Below are 26,548 nucleotides of genomic sequence, written 5' to 3' on the forward strand. Positions count from 1 at the left end.
TACGTAGAAAATATATTCTCAAGAGTGTACAAAAATAAGTTCTAACACTTTATAAGCAGCAATAATTTGCATTTTTCAATGATTAACATGTCAGCCACGTGCAAAGGGAAAAAAATAAATTAAGAAAACAGAAAAGGGGAAACTCTTGGCACTAAAAAGGGTTCGAGTATTTCTTAACAGTGCCAAATCGGAAACAATGCTTTCAACATTACAAAAAAAGATAATCTAACCAAACACTGCATAACCATTTAAAAAAGGCTATTTTAAAACATCAAAATCTAGGTATCAATGTAACAATTATTTTTGTTTATCTATACAATATATATTAATGTAAAAAGTGTACAAAAATTACTGTCATTACAAAAAGTTCAAACATTGTGTAAAAAGCACTGTTACATGTTCCACAGAATTGAGCACTACAGTGACTACGAGTTACTGAAAGAACAGTGAAATTGCAAAGTTACAAAAACAAAGCCACAATATACATGATAAGTGTACCCATTCAAGAGAGAGATGAACATGCAAATCTCTCCATTTTTGTAACAGAATACAGTCACAGTTACCATCAAAGTGCAACATTTAATAATAGAAATTTCACCACTCAGATCAATAGTCAAAAATGATATATTAAAAACCTTAAACTTTAAAAGATTTTAAAAAGAAAAAAGATCAACACATCATAAAAATTAAAATTTGCAAGTGTATATATACATATATATGTATACATATACATATATATCTATAAATACATGCATCAAAAATAATTTGAGATCATGAAAAATTAAAAAAGAAAAGTCGACCAAACATTAACAAACATGCAAATCAGCATTAAAAGAACATCCAAAAAGAATTAACAAAATAATAATCATAATAAAGGAATGATTGCATAAAATCAAATTATATTGCAGAATATCGAGGTAGAATTTTTAAAAACATGAAAAGCAATGTAAGAAACGAATACAACTGTTGGACACAACATTAAAAAATTAAGTCTGCTGCCTTTATGTAAAGCATTTAAATAAATACAAACATCAAACACGAAATCACACAAATAAGTATTTATTGCATTCAACTAGTTTCACTTATTGCTAAAAAAGTTGTAAATAGTTGATTAAAAAAAAAAACTAAAAATTTTCGATACACTGAGGCATAAACACGATTTCTAAAGACCAGTGCAAAAATACAAACTTTTATTTAAAGTTATGGTTAACATGCAAGTAAACATCAACTTTATATGATTGTATAATGTAGGCAACATACAAATCTGAACTCAAATATGAATACAACTGATGCTGTATTCCAAAATGGTTTAGATTGTTTTCAGATAACTTGGTCCATCAATTGATCAAGGCGATCTTTCGAACGCTCCAAACAATAAACAAAACTAATTCTATAAAATTCACAACGGTAACTTACTTTCATTATTTAGAGTAACTAGTTAAAAAGCCTAATGCTTCAATATTTGGAATACAACAGATACTGATTATGAAGTTTTAGATACTGTCATCAGATCTTGGGCAACGGTTAACCACTTTATTTAAAAATTTTCCTCGACGTGTAATAAGAACAAGCAATAAATAATAAATAAACACAAAATTTAATAAACACTAAAATTAACAGGGAAATTGGCACCCATGTTAAACACAACTCATAAAACCTGGAAGTTCAATGTAAATAAATAGTACAGGAGAAGAAATGCCTGTATAGTATTGGAAGAGAAGAGACCTGATGCATGGCACAGGTCCGAAAGGCAAAAGGTAGATGCTTTAGTCGAAGCATTATATTAAGGCAGAAAATTCAGGCTGGCAGAGTTTCAACAACTGTTTTCAACAAGTGGCCCCAATCTTCAAAGAGATCACAGGAAAATGTTTTACAATGTATCTTTGGCTTTACCAGTTCTTAAAATGTGTCACTTATATTAAATAAGTTAAAACAGTGTTAGATTTTAACATAGTACAAATATATGTGAGAACAAGCATTGGAAGAAGATTTAATAATAGCTGCTGACTATTATGACTAGGGCCAGTAATATTTCACAACTGCAAAAAAATACATCTCAAACTATTTTAATCTTGCATCCAACATAACAATGCTTGTCGAAATAGATAGAGGACACTTTTAGAAAATTATTTCAGTTCTGATGTTGTGCCCCTTCGCTAACAAGTGACAGCCGCTATGTGTAGTAGGATGTGCATAAAAATTGTTGGCCATTTATAGTCAATGCCACTCATTTTATGAGTGCCATTGGTGGGTGGGAGATTAATAACAGACGGTTCGATAAACAGCTTTGATGAACAAAGCAGCTTATTTCAAGATTTTGCCGATTGCTCTCCCAGCAAATGACTGGACTGCAAGATGATTACAATTCAAAATTTGAACTGCAACAAATGTCAACTGTCCAACACTTATTATTACTCCCTCACTATTTGCTTTCAAATCAAACTCAAAAGCTGCCAAAGTTTTCAAAAAGCAATAAATAACATTTTAAAAATGCAACATTCAGTTTTGTTTCAGTTAGATTCCGAGCCCAGCAATTTGCATGTAACGATAGATGTACAAGCGATAGTCTTTGCTAGCAAGTACAACTGAACTGTCATCCATTAAAGCTACATCAAAACACTGAGCATGCTTCACTTTGCTTTCAGATGCATTAACCAACTGTCCGTCTTGAGTAAATATCGTTATATTGAAGTTGTTATGATTGTCAGCGACTAAAATTTCTCCATTCTGGTTAATGCATACACCAATCGGATAGTTTGTCAAACCTTCCCCTCCAATTTGTCGAAGAAAAACACCATCATAATTAAAAACTTTCACACAATGAGCTCTATTATCACTTATGAAAATCTCCTGTTTGTCATTTACTACAACTCCATTAGGAAACTCTAAATGCTTGGAGCAACCAAATTTCTGTAAGACATTACCAAGTTGGTCAAAGATAATAACTCGCATCACCTTGCATTCAACCACAATGATGCGACCTTTAACATCTACAGTGACCCCCCGGGGATGTTGAAGAATATTGGCTCCAAATTTTCTTACGAATTGTCCATATTGATTATATATTTGAATTTGATGTGTTGGACTGCGTTCTGTAACAATTATGTCACCCGATGTTTTCACAACAGCTACCCTATTGGGATATAACAATTGACCATCACGCTTTCCACATTCACCAAATTGGAACTTAAATCTCCCTTCCTTGTCGAAGATCTGAATTCTGTGATTATTAGTATCTGCAACAATTATATCATTTTGTGCATTAACAGCAACACCGCTTGGCTCAGTAAACTGTCCTTCCATGACACCAAATTCGCCAAATTTGCAGTGATAAATCATTTTCTGTCTTTTAATTTGAGATTTCAAAGGATACATACTTGCAGAAATAAATTTAGAAGTCAGATCAATGACTGGCTCAGCATTCAGATGAAATGATTCAGTTGTTCCATTCTGAAACAAATCTGTAGGGGCACTAGACCATTTTTCATATGGGCTGATGTCACTTAAGCTTGTTGAGAATGGTCCTAAACTATTAGCAGAACCAAATCTTTTAGATATGATATTTGATTCATAAACATGGCCATTCTGATAGGCACGATCAGAATTTACAACGCCATTTGGTCTTGCTATTGGCTGTGGCTTATTGTTTGGAGCACCCTCGGAATTATGTCGTATGTACCCAAAAGTGTTACGAACTCCAACTTGGATGGCTTGATAGTTGGACAAAAACTCAAGATCCATTGACTGCAAATTAACTTCTGGATTATAAGAAATAACACTCTGTAGTTTAGAGTCAAGAAGCTGCTTAAACATTAAAATTTCAGAGTTACTAGAAAATTTCATAATGCGGTCTACAAACATTGACATCTGCTGCACCTTTTCCACCATTTCTTGAACCTTATTGCCAACTAAACTCAAAGAAACCATTTTTGTATTGTATAAATCTTCAAGTTCCTTCATCAATTCTTCTTTGCGCTCTTCTAAAACAGAACAATAAAAATTGAACGTATCATTAATTTCTGCTTGTGCTTTATGATATTGCATTTGCAAACGGGATGAGAAGTGTTCAACTGACTTTGCAGCATTTCTGAGGTCATTTGTTTTACTTTTACTTTGCTCTAATAATTCTCCAAGTATTTCCACTTGTCTTGGACCAACATCAGATAGATGATCATAGTCATGCAATCCCTTCGGATGATCAACATTAGTGCATTCTTTACAAATTGGCGTATTACATGTCCTACAGAAGTATCTTAAAGTTTCTCCTTTATGACGTGGGCAGCAGATCAATTTGTCTGCTTTGAAATCTTCCTTATTAGAGTTCTCTTTTAGATTAACAACTTGATGTCCCTCAAAGCAATGCATGTACTGATGGGCCATGACACAGTTTCCACACAAATAATTGGCACAATCGAAACAACGGGCTACAGCATGTGTATCTTTGGTCTTGCAGCCAGTACAGGAAAGGGGAGATCCTTCTAAGACAGAAGTTTCTAAAACATTGGTAATTGCATAATCAGATAGAAGTCCAGATATTCCTTGAGGGGGGAGTGTGCAATCTTGATCACACTTTGGGCACTGAAGTTTCTCACAATTGTCTTGAATTTTTTCGAGACAAGGCTGACAAAATGTGTGTAAACAAGGTAATACCTTTGGAGCTGTATAAGTTTCGTGACAAAGGCTGCACTCTGTGCCCAAGGACTCAGATGGGACTTGCTCTCCGAAGGACCCTAAGTGAGGAGATCCAAATAGTGAAGAATCTGGCAAAGAAGGAGTAGGTGATGCCATCATAGAAGGTACCTCAACGAATGGAAGAACCAACCTGCAACATTTTTACAAACTTTAGTATAATATTCAAAACAGCATATATACATAGGAAAAACTGAAATACCTAACAAAATTAATAAAAACCTAAATTACATTTACACCTTAACAATTGTGGCTTATTTTTGGCAACATACCTATAGGGTTGAACAAGATGCATTGACCCTGATTATTTAACCAATTTGGTCTTGAACATATCTTAATGCTTAAGACCAATGTCTTTGTAGGAAATTGATCCAGAAAATGTTTAGACTTTAACTTCTGATATTATTTTATATGATTTAAATATAAATCACAGTAAAAGTTCAAAAAAATCAATGCAGAGAAGGCTGAATTCGGGGAGCGAGCGGTCCCTAAAAAGTCCTCGTTTTTCTTTCTCACAATTAAGGTCTTAATGTAATAATCTCCCAAATTTTTTCTTTTCCCCTGATTACATTGGCATGAAGTCTTCAAAGCATTGGTGTAAGTTTGGCGATGGGTTAAGACTGAAAATATTTGGACACCCATCCCCACAAACCCCTATGCTAAAGGGAAAATAAATATGTCAAAAGTTGTTGATTGTAAAGATGTGAATTAAAGAATTTGCTGAATTCAAGTTTTAAGCTTTTCATTTTTGTAACAATATGAACCTAACTTCAAGTGTTCCACACTCATTTTTGAATTCATTGTTCCAAAAACTCAATTTTAGAAGACCGCCGATAATGGGGGGGGGTCCTTTCCCCTTGAAACCTTTTGAACTGTAAGTCATTTTGATAATGTCAAGAGATGGGATCGGTTTTAGAAACTCTTACAGAGCAATATTTTTCAAAATCACAATATTAGGCGAAAACATTGGAGAGGGTTGTGAATTTTTCCTCTAAGGATTTTTTCTTTTTTTTGTTTTTTGAAATTGAATTCTTGAAAAACAAAATTATATATACACCCTGTTTGATGATGTTTAAATGATTTTTGAATGTATTGTCAAAGGGATAAAGTTCAGGGATACTTCTCTGGCAATATTTTGAAATTAAGTTCCAAAAATGCAATTTAAATGATGTTCGATGATGATAGGGGAAAAGGGGTACGTGGCCTCTTTGCCAATCGTAAAACTATTTTATTACATCAATAAAATAAATCTTTGAACATAAGATTTTCATATTTACAATCAGGCATCGAAGTGACATTTGACAAAAAAATATAGGAAATTATAGGAATATTCTGAAAAAAATATAGGAATTTTTCAAAAGAAAAAATATGTAGCCATTTTTACAAATAGACAGAAACTTCCCGTATGCCCCCCCCCCCCCCCACCAAATCATGGATTTTTTAATTTTTATATCAGATTCCCTTTTCAATTTCTACAAGGTAAAAGCAAACACCAAGACATACGGGTGTGGGGCATAGATAGAGAGGACTTCTAACGTTTCTCCCTCCAAAAATAAGCGTAATATCAAACATAAAATTAAGAAAAAAAAATACGGTTACATCTTACTAAATCATTAAAAGAAACAGAAACATGTGCACGCAAGCTTTTTTTAAGCTGATGTTTTTTCCAGGGATAAAAACAGCCCTTAGTCAAAAAGAGGAAAAATTGTGCGGCTTAAATTTGAACACATATATATATATTTAATATTATGCAAAATTATATAGATAGATATTACACTGTCTTTTAAATACTAATATATTTTTTTCTTTAAGAAATAAAATAAGCTTGCATTTATTTAAGGTCCTAACAAATGTTTCAATTCTATTTACCGCCTTTCAATTCGCCACAGCCCACAAAAGCAGGAGAAATTACTTTATTTTTTTTCATTGTGACGTCTAATATTACCTAATAAATTTTTTGGCAGCTTTTTTGCAACAAACTTTTCCTTTTTAAATTGTAATTGTTTCCTTTTCCCTCTTTTACAGCCTGATTTTTCTTTTTTTTTATATATAATTTGGAAGAGTAACATTTTTGCAAATTTCGGCGTAAAATTACCATTACTATATCGATACGTTACGGGATCCCGATATTCAACGATGTCCCCGACACCAGGTGCGATATTGATACGAAATATAGTAAACGACATTGTGATGACAACGAGAACGATATCGAATAGTTATTGCTTTGGCGATATCTTCCTATATCGCAGCATCCTATATGCAGCATTGTTGCGATGTCGTCATCGTATCGTCATCGTCGAACCGAAAGTTATGATATCGCCCTATATCGCTTCACGTCGTCTCGCCGATGACATGACCGACTATGCCGTCTTTTAAAATTGGTTTTCAAATCGCTTTCAAAACCTAAAAATCTCGGAAATCAAGAAAAAACACAAAAAGCGGACACTCTTCCTCCACATGACTCAGAAACATCAGGGCAATTCCACCGTTACGGACGTAACAATCACAGACTTTAAATGCACATAATTTTAATTTAGTTTCATTAAAATCTACAAAAAAAAAAAAAATCCGTTGTATAGTTTGGCGTTATTTATGCTACCAAAAATTTGGGTGTAGATTGCTTGACTACAAAAAGTAACAAAAAATTAAAACTGCCTGTTATTGGACGTAACTGAAAAAACAACAAAATGTATACTTTGTCATACAATTGCCAATATTCCTGTGAATTATTCATAGATTTCTAAAATTTTCTATTAAATACTTGTTCTACAGATTTCAAGCTTTCTAAACCCACAAAATTTTCATGGATATTGTTTGTAAAATGTATGACAAAAATTAATACATTTGTTACGGACGTAACAAAAAAGTGTTACGAACGTAACATGTCTGATATGCTGATTGCACAAAGCAAGATAAAACTTAGATATATTAATAATTTTTGTTGAGAGAATGCAATGGTATAGATTAACACATTATTTTGACTTTAAGTTATACCTTAATAGTTTTCAAAGATTTGGGGAGGTAAGGGGCAAGGTTCCCTGCGTATACCACCATGTAAATAAATATGCAAAAAAAAAAATTGGTGCATCATAAGAAGTAAAATTACCCAAGGGGAAATTAAGCAAAACAATAGTTTAATTATTCAGTTACTAATAAATTTTTCAAATTTTTAACATGAACATGGAGGAGGGGGGGTGGCTTCTTCAAGGGAGTACTTTTACAGTTTGATAATTTTCGATGATTTTCTCTATCTCTCACCAAATATATTAAATGCCAAATTTCTTTTTTTAAGTTTAACAGCTGCATTTGATTTCGATCGCTTTTTTAATAGAATTGGCACGTTTTTGCCAAAGGTGGAAAAAAAAAAACGGTCGAAATCGACATCGGAAAAATGCATTTGGCCAACATTTGCCTAAGTAATCTTAAACTTGTTTCAAAACTAAATGTGCTTTATATGAGGATCAGATGTAGCTAGTTTAATATTTAGTACTTTTAACTCTAATCTAATTATGCTTTTTAATTTAAGTTTTAAAACTATAAAATATTCAATGTGTCAATGAAACTGATCTAAAAATTAATTTTTTTGTGGAAAGTAAATAACAAAGTAACTCAGTAACTTTGGTTTAAACTATTAAACAACAAGACAAATTCTTATCTCTAAGTTAGTTTTTAAATAAGAAGTAATATCAATTTGGCAATGCTTTCAGAATGATAGAAGTTTGAAGAGAAAAACTATAATTAATATATGTAATATAAATTTTTTGAAAAAAAAAAACTTTATTAATGAAAATTATACACAAAATGCTTTGGATTTCATCATATTAAATGATCGAGTAATTTTCACAAAAATCTACTTGGAGGACACTATTTTTTTGTGTCATAGTGCATTGATGAAGCAAAGTTCGAGAAATTAAGGGACCCTCTACAATATTTCTATGCAAGTTATTAAGTATTAATTGCTAATCTAAAATTATTAACTTCAATTGAATTTATTGCATGACTAGTAGTACCCGCACAGCGATATCATTTTTGGTTGCATAAAATGCGTACACACCGTTTCAAAAAAAAAAAAAAAAACTTAAAGTTTCTTTGGAATTTAAAACTTTTCGTCAAATCATTAAATTAGATTTACAGAAGCTTTAAAACTATTTAGCGATTGAAGCGGTTTTTACTGCAATTTAAAATATTTCGCCGAATAAACAAAAAGACATCAAATAATATCTTTCAAATGTAAAAACTGTGCCGCAACTCTATTGTTTATCGCCAAACAACCACGCTACCATAATCCATCCGTCTAACGAAAAAAAAAAACATCCAGTGGAACATTCAAAAATCATCGTCAGAAAAAAAGAAAATGTCGTACATTTCACTAGGATAAAAACAAATCGAAAGTTTTTCTTTCAAAACAAATCACCAAAACAATGAATTATATTTACGGCTTCTTTAAAACAATAATCCTAAACAGAACCCCCCTGCTCAGCGCCTAACGTGCCAAGCGACCACGCTACCGGAACCCCTTGCGCCATGCCCTTTTGCGAGTGAAGCGGATGTTTTTTCTTTAGCAATAATAAACGTTTCGCAAAACAAACAAAAAAGCATAAAACCACATCAACAGTAGCTTTCAAATCTTTACATATTAAGAGCTGCGTTGCCCGGCTTTGCCCGGTCTACCTTGAAAATAAAAATTGTGTCAAGTGACATATTCAACAATCAGGCTTAAATAAAAGAAAAAAAAAAACACCATGCAAAATTACCCATCCAAACAATGACGACAGATATTAAAATACTTTTAATAAATTAAAATGTGAAAGATGGATTTTAAAAGTGTAACCATGGAAACGCGAAATAAAATAAGTTTAAGAAATAAAATACAAAATAAGGAAAGAAACAATGGATTCAAAAAGCGTAACCGTGGAAACGCGAAAATAAAATGTTTGACAACCTGAATCAAGATGACATTTTTCGAGTTTGATTTAAAAAGGCTTGTAACTTTTTTTCCATTTGAAGATAGAAGCTAAGTTTTTTAACCATAGTCTTGAACATAGGTCGAGAGAGATCTGGAGTAAAAAATGTCGCTTTTTCCTATGGCGTCAAAAATAAAAACTGTGGGACAACTCCTTCACTTTTTATTGATAGATTTAATGAAGAAAGTAGTGCCTAAATTTCAGCTAAGCCTAAAAAAGTTCCAGTTAAAAACAAATTACTCCCACCGTAATTAAGTTAAAGCATTGAAACAAATTGTTCAGAACGCTGAAAATTCTACCCTTTTCAACGATACATAATATTAATATATGCAAGTAATTTTTCACTCCCATATTCGGGAATTTATGTCAAATTTGGGCCTTAATTGGAATAAAAAAAGAACTATTTATCGGATTTTTTTTCGAATTATAGCCTATGTCACTCAGTAAGAAAGCACCTTTCATATAGTGAAGGAATTTTTCAAATAGGTGCAGTAGTTTCGAAGATTACCTCGAAGATATAAACAGACCAGGGGTCTGGCCAGAGCAAATTTGGGTCCGTTAACGGACCCTTCACAAAAATCCGATCAACCAAAACGGACCTTTCACAAAAATCCAATCAACCAAAACAGACCTTTCACAAAAATCCCGATCAACCAAAACGGACCCTTCACAAAATTCTGATAAACAAAAACGGATCTTTCACAAATTGTTTATTGAAAGAGCAAATCTCAGATTAAAATAATAGAACATATTTCCTTTATAAAACCGATAATGGTTGGAACCTTTTTTAAAGTTAAATTAAAGGAATCAACTTATATAAAATCAGCTAATTTCGCAAAAGAAAAAAAAAATCGGCACTCTTGTGATGCTCCTGCAAGCCATAAATAATTACTACGGCCAAATAAATATAATGCCTGTTGTTGGTTTCTTTGAAAGAAATTAACAGCTGAAAGTCAGTTTGGTTTATAATTTTGCTTGTTTGTTTTATGCAGCGGTGTTGTTGTAAACTTCTTTGAAAAAGCGTCAACATTCTCTGAATAGGCGTAGTAAACACTTTTCTCCCCACTCATGATTTAATAATCAATAATATACAGCGAAATGAACTTAGAACTGCAAAGGGTAGTAGGGGGGGGGATGGGATCGCTTCAGATAGGGTTACCAAATTCAAAGCGGTGCGATGTTTAACTGTTTATCGCCACTTAGCGTCTGGCGGTGCGATGTTAAACTGTTATTTTGGGAGAAAGTTATATGGGTTTGATTTTTCGATGCTAAAAAGGATAATTAACTTAAAATAAACTCTTTTATTTACCGTTTTTTTTCTATAGATGCCTACATTTTGAAAAACGAAATCTTTTTACATCCGATATGAGAATCATATTTCATTCTTTTTTCAAGCTAACTTCGCTTTATTAGGATGCAAATAAATGAAAAGGGTTCTTTATTTTTGTAACAAAGCTTATTTCAGGTTTTTAAAGGGGAATTCCATTTTCTTTTATGAGTCAATAATTAAAATGCTGAATCGATCGTTTATTTTTTATTTTATTTATTTATTTTTGTTATTATTTTTGCTTCAACTGTGTCCAGATATTAATGATATGTTTATCATAGGGCTCTAAAATGCAATTCTAAAATAATTTTATCCAAAATATTTATTGTACAAGCCGTTTTTATACTTTTGATGCCTTCACTTTGAGGATTGCAATCTCTTTGCATCTGCTATGGGAATCTGATATTTTGAATTTTCGATGTTTAGTACGCTTAGTTAAGAAGTAAACAAATAAAATATTTTTTTATTTTTGTAAAAATCACGGAATTTGTAAGTTTTAAACGAAATTCTGTGCTCTTAAACAGTGTCTTGGGTTAAAAATTTAAATGCTGAACCCCTGACTGAATTTTTTTTTCTTACAGTTGTTTTAAATACTATACAAATAACATTTCTAGTATAATTTAACATGATGTAGAATGGTAGATAAATATTGATACTTGAGGGGTGCCCATCTCCCCCCCAGTGAGCGATGCCTCCCCCCCCCCCAAATACTAGAAAAGCACTAAAGAATGATATTCTCAACAGAAAAGAGGGAAAACACTCAACTTTAAGTGTCAATGATGCAGTTTCCACCATCTCAAGAGTCTAAACTTTCGTTTTTGCAAAAAAAAAAATTTTTTTTTTTTTTGCAAAATTATTTGATTTTTCACAAAAGTATTTGATTTTTCACAAAATTATTTGATTTTTCACAAAAAACGGACCCTGTGAAAAATCCTGGACAGACCTCTGCAGACAAAAAACCGCCCGCTCTTTTTACAATATTAATATAGATTTAGAGGATAAAAAATCTTACCTTGGGAGGAACATATGTTGTCGCCTTAGAACAACAGTAGGATATCTTAGTATTATTCCTGGGATTAGATGTCTTAATGTTGCTCTGAGGCGACGATGTATATTTCAATAATTTTAAAAAATAAAATGAAATATTTATAAAAATTTGAAAATCAGAGTATCAGAAGTTTTGGTATATCATATTGCATGTCATACACTATATTTTCATTGCCCATCCTGTGCTTTTTTTTCTTTTTAATTGGAAATACATGTGTTACGGACGTAACGTACTGCTTTTTGTTACGTCTGTAACGCCATTTTTTTAAAAACTAAAGAAATTCTAATGTTTTAAACTATGGTAAACAATTACAGTCGGACCTCGATATAAGGTCACTCCACGGGACTTCACAAAACTGACCTTATAAGCGGGGTGACCTTATAACCGATTCATATATATTTATTGATAAATAAGGATGTATTTACAAGGATGTATACATTAATTCTTTTCAAAATTTAATACGTCCAAAAACAGTTAATTAAATTATAATATAGTTGAATTGATTTTAACCAATTGAAATTGTTGGAATTAATAAGAAATTTTGAAATGCTTTTTTAAAACTTCAATTTAGAATAAAACTGCATTCAAATATGCCCAAGCTAAGAACTGATGTGCAACTTACCTAGCTTAAAATTACATTAATATAGGACTGACGCGTTTTTTCTTCAGTTTAAGCACAATGGTTTCTAAGTATCTTCTGAAAATTTTCTTCGGCTTCTAATGACTGGTAAAAAATTGCGATATACATTGAGTGCTCACGTTACTTTGCTCCATATTTTAGTATCACTGTCGTAACACTCACTTTCTACTTTTAATTTACTACGTTAATAGGAAAAATGGCTTTTCACTTTTTAAGGATCGTATATCGCGTAAAATTCTTGAAAGTGAATCGATTAGGCAATGAAATCATTTAAAGAAGTCAGACAAAAGTGACCTTATATGCGGGGTGACCTTCTAAGCGGGTGACCATATATCGAGGTCTGACTGTAGTTAGTATTTCACAGCACACACATTTTTAAAACAAAGTAAATAGCAGCATAGTCGAGTTCTTTACAAGGAATGGAAACTTTATTCTTTTTCCCTTTCCTTTTATAGTGCAAGATAGTTTTTTTTTTGCTAATTCATGCCTACTGGAAATGAATAAAATATTAAATTTGTGAAAACGATGTTAAATGCTTTAAACGGTAAAGTATTTCTAACTATTTTTAGCCTATCTTCCCCGTAAAAGTTTTTTTTTTTTGGTTTAACAAAATTAATGAAATGAATCAAGATTTTATCTGTTGCAAAAACAAAGAAAATTTTCAAAAATAAATTAAATGTTGAGGGGGAAAACCAGTGGCGTAGCTAGACCCGACTTTCGGGGGGGGTTACTTCTTTTATATATATATATATATATATATATATATATATATATATATATATATATATATATATATATATATATATATATATATATATATATATATATAAATATATATATATGTATGTATAATCGCTTGGAATTTTTTCCTTTTTTTTTCTTTCTCTTCTCTCTTCTTTTTCTCTTTTTTTTTTGAGACTAACTTTTCGGGGGGGGTTTTGTCCCCAAAACCCCCCCCTTAGCTACGCCCCTGGGGAAAACCTTTCAAAAGACGAACTGCAATTCCATCCCCCCCCCCCTACCAAATTTGGATGCTTGAACCTTGCTTATGGTTTTACTTTTGAGCAAAGGTTTTTTTTCTATTTATAATTCGATCGCTGAATAATCGAGAAAATTTTAGAAATTCTAAAAAAGTTCCAAAGAGAAATCCGAAATTCAATTATCCGTAGATTTCACAAGTTAAGAGATTGGCTTATTTCAAAGAAGTTCATTCATAGCGCACGGTTTTATTGCGTGTAAAAGTAGTTGCTGAAGTGAAAAAAGTGATATCGTTTCGTTGGACGGGGGGGGGGGGGGGGAAGGTTGATAAAATAATTTTAATTATTTTTTCAAATAATTGCAATTATTTTATCACCCCCCTCCCCAGTTGACACCTTTCTTGGATTAGTTACTCCGAAAATGCTATTAAGAGTTACTGAAAACTGAATATTGAAATTATATTTCATCTCTCAAATGCAGTGGCATCACTACGAGGGAAGTGATTGCGTGAGGACCATATGGGAAGAAAACGCCGAAATCCTTAAAGGTCTCAGTCACGTGGTATCGTGATCTTCTCCCCCTCGCCATACAAGTTGTCACCTTTACTCCTGCTTTAGCGCATGCCATGGCGGCTTAATAGAATGCCTCGTTTATCCCTCAATGGGCCCTGTGAAGATCTGATCAACTGAGATACTCTGTATCCAACTTGGGATGCTATACCTAACAGCAATGCGTCATAAAGCAACAAAATAAATAAATTTAAACTGATGCCTCTCGTGTTTAAATCCAAAACTACGATTTCACCATGAAAGTTAATGCATTGTTTCCTGATTTTAACAACAGCTCAGAATCTAGCTATCAGAATTCTGCGAAAGCATTCATTATAACACTAATTTACTGTCCTGAAACTAGGCACAAATGAACGTACAACGAGGCAGTAGCAAGGGCGGATACAAGGGGGGGATCTCCCCCCCCCCCTTGAGCCAAGAGATGAATAACCGGGCACTCACCGAAATTAACCAAAAAAAAAAAAAAAACATTCTTTCTTGCCTTTATAGGAATAAGAATATTTTTCTTCTTCTTTGTTGGGATTGAATTTTGGCTTGAAAATATGATGAAACAGAAACCTCAAGATCTTCACCGAGAAAGAAAAAGTCTAACGGGCTAAAATGCAAATCATAAAGGGGGTGAACATAACCTTCGTAACCGGACATTGAGAGCCGCCGATTTTTTGATGACGCCAGTCATTCTGTAGAGCGTCACTCTAGGAAACAGGGAGAAATGTTCAGTCATTGTCTCTTTAGAATACTGGTTACATCTAACTTCCAAAAGTTGACTGTGTCCAAAAGAAATTAAATCAATTTATTAGGATTTTCAAGAAAGAAGACGAAGAAAAAGCCCATGAAACTAGTGAGCTACCAGATGTTGTTAGACAAGATAAGTTTACGTATTTTGTGTTTTCTTTTCGTTTTTTTTCTTTTTCCGATCCGACAAGCTTTGGTCTGTATGTGAGTGTGCGTGCATAGATATTTTTAACACCTCATAAACACATGCATTAAAAATCGAAAAGACGGCCCAAAATTGTTGTGAACTGTAATTGACGATTTGTGTTTTAAGCCTTTGAAAACCTTGTTGTAGCCTTTGTAGCCCTTGCTGTAGCCTTTGAAAACGCAAAACCCAAGTTCCGGGCTGATAATATTTATCAAAAATTTATTAAATTAGAAAAAACAAAATTGAATAAATTAACTAGAGCCACTCTAGCTGGGGTCAGTTTTATATTTTCTCTATGTATTAAAAAAAAAAAGCAAGGTCAAAGAAATAATGAAAGGAAGTCTGCGGCGGGCTTGCGTCCAGGAGACCCCATAGCACCTACAACCTTGAAATTTTGTACAAAATTACTTCGAGCCCCATCCCCCCAGGGTTTGCATCTGGGGTTTTATGTTTCAAACTTCGAATTAGATTTTTTGTAATTAATTTCTAAGGCAGGAATTTCACATTAATTGCCTATTACCGGGATGAGAGATTTCCCATACCCCCTAGCATTCGATGTCGTTCGAAAGACATTTTTTTTTCTGAATCAGATATAGCTTGTTGCAATATTATCAATGAATTAAAACAACTCAATCAATTTTTATCTGGGGAACCATACGATCTTGGGTTGGCTTTGGCTTACTATTTAATTTTAATGATTTAGAAAGAATGGTTTTTCAAAAAATTGGCATATTTTACTTCTAAATGCGTAAAACTTTTATTTTTTAAGGCATATTTATTTTCCTCTTGCCTTGTATTATTTCAGATGCGAGTTTGGAAAATGTGAAACGTACGAAAGTTGACAGTTGTTATAGTACACACACATTATATATATAGATATATATAATGTTTGTGCATGCACGAGCAAATCAGGATAAGACGCTAACTAGTAAGGGGTAAATATTAAAAATCTATCGCCCCCCCCCCCCCCTTGAGAAGTTTCTCGATCCGCCCTTGGGCAGTAGCGGATTTTAGGGAAGGGAGACCCCCCCCCCCCCAAGGAGGGATTGATTTAACTATTTATTAATTTTAAATTGACTTCTTTATAGCAGTTTTTAAAATATAGTTATTTAAAAAGAACACACAGCACACAGATATTTTGAATAAGAGCATTTTTGTTTGCTAAAGAAGCAATACTGGAGTCGGAGGCCAGAGTTGCAGATTACATTTACTCACTGGTATCGAATTCAAGGGAACGTAATATCGCGATTCGTCCATTAATACTCCTCTTCGATGGAGCCAATAATTAACATTTTAAGAGAAATGTGTAGGCGTGCCTAAGAGTCATTTCGATCCAGGGAGCTATTTACTTCAAAAAATGCAAAATGAAAGAAGTTATATCGTCGTCTCAGAGCAACAGTAGGATATTCTACTGTTAGGATTTGACAGTCCTAGCGACATGTGGACGGGCATTGTCCTGCTGGAATACAACCCCTGGCAATCCTTGCAGGAAAGGAATAGCTTGGGGCCGTAAAACTTCGTTTATGTATCGGGTACTGTTCAAATTGCCCACAATTCGTAGCAATTGTGATCGTCCATGATATGCAATGGCACCCCAGACCATAACTCTGGGTGTTCGTCCACTGAGGAGTTCGATAATGAACCCCGGAAGGTGCCGTTCACCGGCATAGCGCCTGACACGAAAATTCGGCCATCATGGTGCCACAAACTGAAGCGGGATTCGTCAGAAAAGACGACCTGCTGCCAATCAACACGCCAGCTCCTATGCACATTGGTCCATTTAGCCGCAGGCGGCGATGGTTTTGCGTGAGAGGAATCCTGTATAAAGGAATCCTTGCGCGCAGCCCACGCTTCCACAGACGTCTCCGAATTCATGAAGCACACAAAGAAACACCTGTAGCTGTTGACCACTGTGCTGCCAATTGTCTAGAAGAAGCTGTGCGGTTCGTCGGTGCCATACGCACCAGGTGTCTGCCATCGCGAGCTGACGTCACATTTCGGGGTCCACTCCCGGATTTCCGAGCTGTCCGACCCTCGTCCGTCCACTGCTTCCAAACACGCATAATTGTGCTGCTGTTACGCTGCACACGAGCGGCTACTGCACGATAAGACAATCCAGCTTCACGAAGGCCGACGATTCTGTCCCGTTCAAACTCCGAAATTTGCTCAAATTTCGCTTTCTTTCATCGAAGAGGCATAGTAAAGATTCAGTTAACGTTTACTCTAGCATATAACCACCGATAATCATACACGCCTCGCTACAGCCGTTTATTTATATTCGGTTCGATCCGCCATTCAAAGGGCAATGCTCAGCATACGCATGCGCTACCGGTCTGCAATTCGAATCATTTGCATATCATACCCTACTTTACATTTCCTACAATTTTCAGCTCACTCGCATAAGTCCTTCATGATGATGCAATTTTCACAAACAGGAGTGTAGTATCAGTATGTTATCTCAACTCCTGTATCATGTCTTTAAAAACAAATCAACAACTGCTTTGAAATTCACACTGAAATAGTTTCTGAATTCTTCAATAAAATTAATATGTTATGAAGCTATGATTTTCTTAATCACATAATATTTTATAGTTAAAGTATAAATTAATTTACAAAAACTCAAATGAGGTATGGATTTAATTGATAACCTTGACCTCGTGTTATAATCATTATAGGGTGATCAGTCCATACAAGTTCGATAGATAGGTGCGTTCGACCATTTTTTTTTTTTTTTTTGAAAATCATATTCCTTAAAGCTGCATACTAAATATGTTTAAAACCACTTTTAATTTTTCTCTAAACTGGACCTTTGAGTTTTTAGAGGTCATCAAAAGTGATTTTCGTAGTCAAAAATGAGACTTTTAGACCTTTACATTTTGCCCAAAATCTAATTGAATTACATTTACGGCAATTCATTTTAAGCCGTGATGTTAAAGTACATAAGATGATAGTCTTACATGCAGAGTTACATAGCTGTAACTTATTAAAAGAATGGCAACAGACGAAAGTTCAAGGTCAAATGTAAAAATTTTACCCATTTCGAAGGGAGATAACTCGCGTAGGGGACGGAAACACAAAATGAAATGTAGCAAAAACTAATTACTGGAACCACGCTAATAAGAATATGTAACTGTTGCTATGAGTTTGTTTACCCGTTATGGATTACAGCCCTTCAAAATTCGGAAAAATGTCAAACGATTTTTAGACCCCTGTAAACCAAAAGGGGATGGAATTAAAAATAAAATTTCTTTGCCAATTGAATATTGCACCCAAGTGCTATACATGTTATATATATTGTTTTGTGTATTTCGTTTGTAAAAAAGATAAAGGTCTTTGAAATTGAGTATTTTGTTAGTTAATTCCCACACTAAAACAGAAATAAAGAGTGAAATTTTCATTTCACCTTCTTCAGTTTCGTATAGAGTGCTTTACATAACAGATTGCGCATTTTAATCAAATAAAAAATATGCGACTTCTTTTTCTGACGACGATTTTCGAATGCAACACGGGATTTTTTCCTCAAAGGATGGCTTTTCGCACATTTTCTTTACTTTTTTAAAAACATTTTGGGGAAGTTGACATTATTGTTTAAGGATGTTGTACTGTAATTACTTTAGGTTAAATTGATTGTGCGTATGTTAATTGATTTCCTTTTTCGTTTTGCTTTACAGTCGTTTACAGTCGAGTCCCGACTTACGCGAGGGATGCGTTCCAAGACCCTCGCGTAAGTCGGAAATTTCGCGTTATGGAAAAAGGCATGCGTAAAAACTTTTATAAGCATACCCAATCATTTAAGACACTTGTTAACACCACCTCAAACTGTTTTAAACCATTCCTTAACTATACATTACCATTTTTTACATTAAGAACGGAATTTTTATTTGTATTTATTTCTTTTAAAGCTGTTTTATTCGACATAAAATACTGTTACAATGCAAAATCAATGATCAATGGGAAAGAGGGATAAAATAAACTAGTACGGCACGTACAGCAAACGAATAAAATAATGCACTATATTGTACTGTACAGTAGATCCAGTAATTATATTTGTAACTTTAAAAAATAAAGATAATGATGATTTATGCTGCGTGGATCAAACCGTTGTTCGAATAGATATTTTAAATACAGTTGCATCGCTAATTCTTTTATAACGTTTCCATCTATGGCAACACCCTTCTTCCAGGTTTCTTTAATTTACAACACAAGAGCAGCTTCCATTTTCATCATTTTTGAGCTGTGCTCAGACACTACTCGGCGAAATTTTACGAATTTCCTTTTCTTAACTTTTAATTGTGCGTATGGAAGAGTGACTTATACCCAATTGTCGTGTTACCTTACTTTAGATATAACAGCGGTCTTAGGTGTCACTACATTTCATCAACTTTCGCATTTAGAATGAAAAAAATAAATGGAAAATGGTAGTTATTAGTATGCACTAACAAAGAGATGTTCATATTAGTACTCTGTAGGAATTTCAGCTGTCAGTGATGCTAAAGGAATGAAGGTTCATTTGCGAAAAAGAAAAAAAAATTTTAGTAGCCAATAACAAAGTCGATACTTACGCACCACGATTCACTTCCGAAAATTTTAGTGTTGATGGCGATTGATTCGCCTTAGGTCAAAAATTCTTTACTGGGGAAAAAATCGCGTTATAGCCAATTCGCGTAAGTCGAATCGCGTTGTAGCGGGAGTCGACTGTATTTGAAAGTCGCTAGGCTAATTTGGCGATAAACAATGGAGTTGATATGATTATCGATTGTTTTACACCAGAAGAGGGGCGAGAGGGATTTTTTTTTTGTCCTTTTCTCAAATGATAACTTTTCTATAGTTTAATTCTTTTTCATATGGAGGTACGGCAATTCTTTCTGTCCTAGATGGTACCAGTGGCATAACTATGGGGGGGGGGCGCCCTCCACCCCGAACCGCATGTCCGAAAAAAATTGCACAGGAAAAAAAACGCAAAACGTTTCCTAAAAAAAAGGTTTTCATTTGAACAATATGCTTCAAAAAAAAAAACCCTCTGACCCTCCTCCTCCCGCCAACAGCATCATTATTGATCGCCTAAATGTTGTTTCAGGACTTAAAATGGCAAAAAATTCCGGAAAATCTCTGGAACACCACGTCATTCTCTAATGCTACCAAAAATGACCGACAATCGCGTTATAAGGACTTCAATTTAGAAAGATTTCCAATGTGAGGCCCTTACATCATTAAACCATCCAGAATAGGGAAGTATTCGATTTTCTAATTTTATTTTTATATGATAGAGTAACATACATGAACATCATCTGCGAAAAAAATTTTACGATACGACTAATACTTTTTTTTAAATAATTTTTTAAAGTTCACGCGCGAGTGACGTCATTTGCTTGTTAACGAAATCAGTCCTTTGACTGACGTCACTGCCGCGCTGCGAGGCGGTGGGGTTGGCTAGGACAAAGAAGTGCTTGGCGATCTTTGGGGGAAGGCGCGGGAAAACAAGAGCCTTCTAACAGCAGCGCGCATGAAAGGCTAGTGAAAATCCTTTGCTGTCTGTAGGGTTTAATGCATTTTGCGATTGTTTTTAATTTGATTTTCTTTGTCATGGCTAGTAAAATCAATTACAAGTATTGCTTCGTTCCTGGATGCGTATCTACATCTAAAAAAACTCCTCTCAAGCGATTTGTTATTATTCCGTCCCAGCAGGATCTTCGAAAGAAGTGTTTTCAAGTGTGTTTATTAATTAAAATTTGAAAATGAAAATTTGCACTGCATTTTAATTAAAAACTATGTCGACTAAGAAATACAGTTTGAAATATATGTTCACAACTGTTCATAAATAAATGTTTAATAAGCATATGACATATTTTTTTTTAAAAATGCAAGTAAACAAAGGAATTTAAACCCTGCACAATAAACTTAAATAGAAAGTAATAGATGCATTACTATTAGCATTTTAATAACAATGCAAAAAATATTAATACTTTCTTTTAACATTCAAACTATCTTCAAATTTTAACTATTACAAATTGATAATTTAAAAATACATTTTCAGTTATTTTATGAAATGAACACCATTTTCAAATTTATTATTTTTATCAAAAGAGCAAAAAAAAATATTTTTCCTTTTTTTGCTAAGTTGCACAAAAACTCAAGGATAATAAACATGTATTAATGGATTTAAAACAATTTTCCACAAAAAAAAAAAAAAAAAAAAACCAACTTTTATCGCCAACAAAGCGAAAAATTTTCATGCAAAAACTGCTCTAAAACTTAGTACTGGAATCACTTGCAGTAGGGTTGTTACAAAATGCGCGCCTCATTAAAAGCCGCCAAGTAAGAACTGGAATAGCGCTCTGACATTGTAATTTATATGTTCAGATAAAAAAACCATCGACACACAAATGGAAATGATCAATCTTGATAAGGGAAAATAATGCGAATAATATGAACTGCAAACATAGACGGATATGTACGTACAATTTTAAAGAATAACAATGGTGAAACTTTGTTGTTTCACTCCCCGTACTTCTAAGGACATTAAATCTCTCGTCCTTTCGAAAAAAGCCAAACACCATGAATGACTTTACTTGAGGAAGGTTATTGGATTGATCTTTCGTGAATCCTAGCTCCATGATGGGAAAAATGCTGGTTAAAGGCTTTAAAAAGGCTGAAAAAGACAGTGCTATTCACCTCCTGGTAGGCGCAACACGGCATGGAAATGGAGCTCTGATCGGAACAGGGAAATGACGTCAGCTGCTGACGTTTTAGGCCACACCTCTTTTTTGCGCATCGCTCTTTAAAAAATTCATAAAAAATCAATCGTTGGTTTTAAAATTCCGGCCATGGTGAATTTTTGTGTTTTGTAAACCTGTCAACAATGTGCAATAGTTAAAATTGGAATATTTGATAGGTTGATACTTCCCTATTGCGTTTTAGAGCTAATTTTGAATATTTTCGGAGAATAATCCCCGCACCCCTTCCCCATTTACATCATCTAAGATCGTTGGAAATTGTGTTTCAAAAAACTGCACAAGATTTAATTGAGATTGTGTTTAGAGACTCCCCAAGGGGAGTCTCTAAACACAATCATTTTCCATAACAGTTCTAAAAAGTTAACAATCGTGCTTTCGAGATTTTAAATTGGAAAAATTTCCGAGGGGACATCCCATGAAATTCTCCTTCCCCTAACATCACCAAGGTCGTCTAGAATTGCATTTGCAGAGCTAGTTTGAGGAAAAAATTTCAGAACACCCCGAATCTCGTAACATCGTTGAAGATCTCCTAAAATGGCGTTTTTGGAACTTCTATTTCGAAAATTTGCTGGAAAGAGACCCTAGACACCATTCTTTTCCCAAACGTTACCAAAAAGGCCAACTATCGAGTTTTAAAGACTTCAACTTTTGGATCATTTCTGAGAGAACCCTCGAACCTCCCCCCCCCCCCACTAATATCTGTGAGATAATAGCTCTAAAAGCGCAGTAATAGACAATCTATAATTTCTGAAAAATTACAGGGGAAACCCCGGGCGCCCCCCTTTTTTTTGAGAGCCATTATTTCATATTACTAATTATTGTGTTTCTTTGTGTGTAGAACTGTAGACAGATCTATAGACAATCCAGACAAATAAATTTTTCTTGTTATGGAGGCATTAAAAATTTTTTTATTTTTTTTTAGAAAATTGCTTGAAAAATCGCAGATAGGTATGAAATACGAAACTCAAACTAGCTCTGATAGAATTAAAAGAGATCAACTGCTAATATTTCAATTAGACCTAGAAATAATAGAAGCACTACACAAGTTCCAACTGCCCAAAAAATGCGGGAAATACAGAATTTCTGATGCACAAATTTTCCAGATTGTTGAGTGTATGAAAGTTCGAGAGCATTTAAAAGCATTCTATGTAATAAGGTTACAAAAGCCTAAAAAGCAAAATGTTTTCGTAATTATTTTAAAATAAAAGCAAAAATTAACAAAATCGCGAAAATGGCCCTTTAAGATAATCGCCCCCCCCCCCCCCCCCCCCAGTTACAGCAAACCATTCTGATGTACGATAACAAATTATGTGTATGCAGGATCCAAAATTCGTTCAAAACATTGTTTTCATGCTCTTCAAAATATTTATTAGCAACTTTTCTACCTTTGACTAAAGAAGAAATCCTTTAAATAATGTTCGGTTTTCCGAGATTTCCGGAAAACAGAAGTCCGGACTTTCCTATATATATGCAGTTGGCTCTGTTTAACGACTTCAAAGGGACCACAAAAAATCGTCCTTAAGTAGAAAGCGTTCTTAAATAGAATGCTTTTAAAACTATAGCGAACCATCTGGGACCGTGAAAAGTCGTCGTTAAATAGAGCGTCGTTAAACAGAGAGTCAACTGTATATATATACACGTGTGTGAAAAGGAGACTAAATCCCTCCCCCCCGCTTCATTTTTTACTTCGCGATGATCCAAGATGTAACCTCCCCCCCCCCCCCCCGAAACTATCGTCTAGTTACGCCACTGGATGGTAGGACTCGACCGATGCATCGGCGCCGATGGTTCAACAATTTAGCCATCGGCATCGGCAGCCGATGCTAACTTGCAGGAAACATCGGCCCATCGGCCTTAAAAAACATCGAAAAGCCGATGGAATTGGCCGATGTTTTTGAAAAAAAAAGGACCTTTGTTGTTTTACTTTTTAATACAAAGTAAAGGGAGTTATTGTTTTTATATAAATTGTTTACTTAAATTTCAGTATGAATTTCTATTTTAGTCACAACTGGAAGAGTTTTTAATACTGCATTCAGGTACCAAACAAGTTAATTGTTGCGTTGTTTCCTGCGGATGAATGTACGTATGTATCTCTTATAAGTCATAACTCAAAAATGGTAAGCTGTAGAAGGCTAAATTTTCGCATGTGGGATGTGCGTACGTTCCAGTTGTGCACTTCCCTTTTTGATTTCGATCGGATGTTCTAAAAATCCTATTTACTCATTTTTTGTGGCTATTAATTACTTATTTCAATGCAAAACTCATATAGCGTCTCAGACTGACGATCATTTGGTGATATATTGCCGAATTGGAGACTATAGAAACAAATATGAGTTGGCGAAACCGGTTTTGTTTCATTTTGTTAGATTCCCGTTGAACGGAAGGATATTTTTAATTTTTCTATATTTGTATTATGAATCACAGTAATGCAGTCTTTTCTGTATCGCTTCGGCGAAGCTACAAGTTTGGGGCCCTATTTCTCTATCACAGAAGTTGTAAAACATTTATCATAAGCATTGTTGTAACTCCTACGGTTCCAGTATGGTTATGGGGCCTCACGCGCAATTGCAACATTTGCTATATTTTAAATCCCCCACTGCACGTCAAAACAAACTCGGGTGCAAGTTTTAAAAGGGTATTTCTACTCAATGTTTATGATTATTTTAAACTCTATTTTTTACGACTATTTTTTGTATTTCCGAGAAAACCTGCGAGCCCCTCCTCCAAATCCCAGTTTCTGAAATTAAACTCTAGTTGTTCTTCTGAGTTGCTTAAAACTAACATCATCCATAAAATTAGAGTTTCTTTTCAAGCTTTATCTATTGTTTAGGAAGAATTCAGAGCATTAATGTAAGAAATTGATTAAAGACGTTTTCAATGGTAGCATAACTTGGAAATCAAAGGGACTTTTGAATTTTTTTCTTCGGAAGTGCTGGAGTAGCTTCAGAAACTCTTCTAGGCGTTGGTAGTAGCGGTTCTGTACTAAAAAAAAAAAAAAAAAAACCGAGGCCGAAGTTGGGGCCGAAGTTTAATGTTGTGAGTTACTCCAAAATCAGAGGGTGGCCCCCCTAACCCACACTCGTCGTTTCAAGCATTTCTTGAATATTTAGCAATTATTTATTTTGATCAAGAAATATCATTTTGCGTATTTCTTATACCTGTTTCACCTATATTTCGTAATGCGCTATCTTTTTGGCATCATTAATAGCGATCGATTTTTTTTTTCTCTTGTAAGTAACTATTTTTATGTATTTATATAAAATCAATGAATAAGTTATTTTCGTTTTCATCATATTTCTAATAATATGTTATAGAAAAGTTTGAAGGATTTTCTATTATGGAAATTTTTGAATTTCTGAAAATTGTTAAATTGAAAAATTTAATTTGAACTTGTTTGTAGTGCTTCATAAGAGATTAAACAATCAAATTGTTCAAAATTACGTGTGCAAACATCAGATCGAGTAGTATATGTATTCAGTTATTAACTTGGTCTAAATATTGAGTTTGTTTATTGTGGCTGCGTTTTAAGAACCTCGCTCTTTTCATGGCTATTTCTTTTTTTCGCAAAATTTATGTCACTGTTTATAGCTTTTATGAAAAATGCAAACTTTTCAGTTCATAAATTTTAAATAAGTATAAAAATATAACTATTATGATTTAATATTGTAATTTATCTGTTACCTTTTTTGTTTAATTTGATGACTAAAAAATGTCTACGTGCAATCTTTCCACTTTAATTGCGTAATTTGTTGACGGTTTCATAGTTTTATTCTTATTTATTTATTCACTTTTCGAATAATTAAACAATATAATTTAATGATTTTTAACTATGTTCAGTGTACCTAAATCCATACATTATTATAATATTACTGAAATCTTAGTTATATGTTCAATTTTAAAAAAAACGAATCAGTTGGTTATTAAACAGCCTCTTTGTTTTTCTTCTTTTTCTTTTCTTTTTATTTTTTTTGTAATTTTATAGCTGTTGTTCTTTGTCTTCCATCATACAGCAGTCAAAAAAGGAGAAGTATAACTTCACCCTATACAGATTGTACGTAGTACGATCCAAAAATTTGGAGACAAGCTGTATAAAACCTTACCCAGAATAGTTCACATTACCGAAGCACATCCACCTTCAAAAGGTTACCCTTGAACTACTATGTACTTCTGCCAGTGTTCATATAACTTTTGGAAACACTCCTGGAAGCCATTTTTCGCTACGTTCTGTGATGCTGCTTTACCTTCTCCTGACGGAAGAAAGCGGCGTCCATGCAAATGTTTTTTTTTTTTTTTTTGCTGGGAACAGGTACAAGTCGCACGGAGCTAAGTCCGATAAAACGTTATGTTATTTGTTTGTCATATCAGAGTATTGACCAATCGAACCGTGCATCCTCAACATGAAAGTCGCCTTCTTCCCCACGATGAAGTTAAAGCAGCAGCGCAAGAGGTTGCGATAAATGTCTTCCAGGAGTCCTTCTAAAAGCTATACGAACGTTGGCAGAAGTGCATTGTCGTTCAAGGTGACTATTTTGTAGATAGATGTACTTCGGTAATGTGAACTATTCAGGGTAAGGTTTTATGCAACTTGCCCTCGTATGAGTTTTCAACTTACGATTTCATAACGCTTTTGAGTGACGCAAGTTTACGCGCATGAAGACGTCACAAGAGAATTTACGA

General features: G+C 33.9%; 1 protein-coding gene across 2 annotated transcripts in view; it reads right to left on the reverse strand.

The window, feature by feature from the left end:
- Positions 1-2,514: 2,514 nt before the first annotated feature.
- LOC129231267 (B-box type zinc finger protein ncl-1-like) overlaps positions 2,515-26,548 on the reverse strand; it is a 74,358-nt gene continuing 50,324 nt past the window's right edge. For both annotated transcript variants that reach the window (XM_054865549.1, XM_054865550.1), the window contains exon 2: positions 2,515-4,822. In XM_054865549.1, the coding sequence (XP_054721524.1) occupies positions 2,515-4,791 (2,277 nt within the window). In that variant the 5' untranslated portion in view covers positions 4,792-4,822. The remainder of the gene's footprint in view (positions 4,823-26,548) is intronic.

Source organism: Uloborus diversus, chromosome 10 (assembly GCF_026930045.1).
Source record: "Uloborus diversus isolate 005 chromosome 10, Udiv.v.3.1, whole genome shotgun sequence".
Taxonomy (NCBI): domain Eukaryota; kingdom Metazoa; phylum Arthropoda; class Arachnida; order Araneae; family Uloboridae; genus Uloborus; species Uloborus diversus.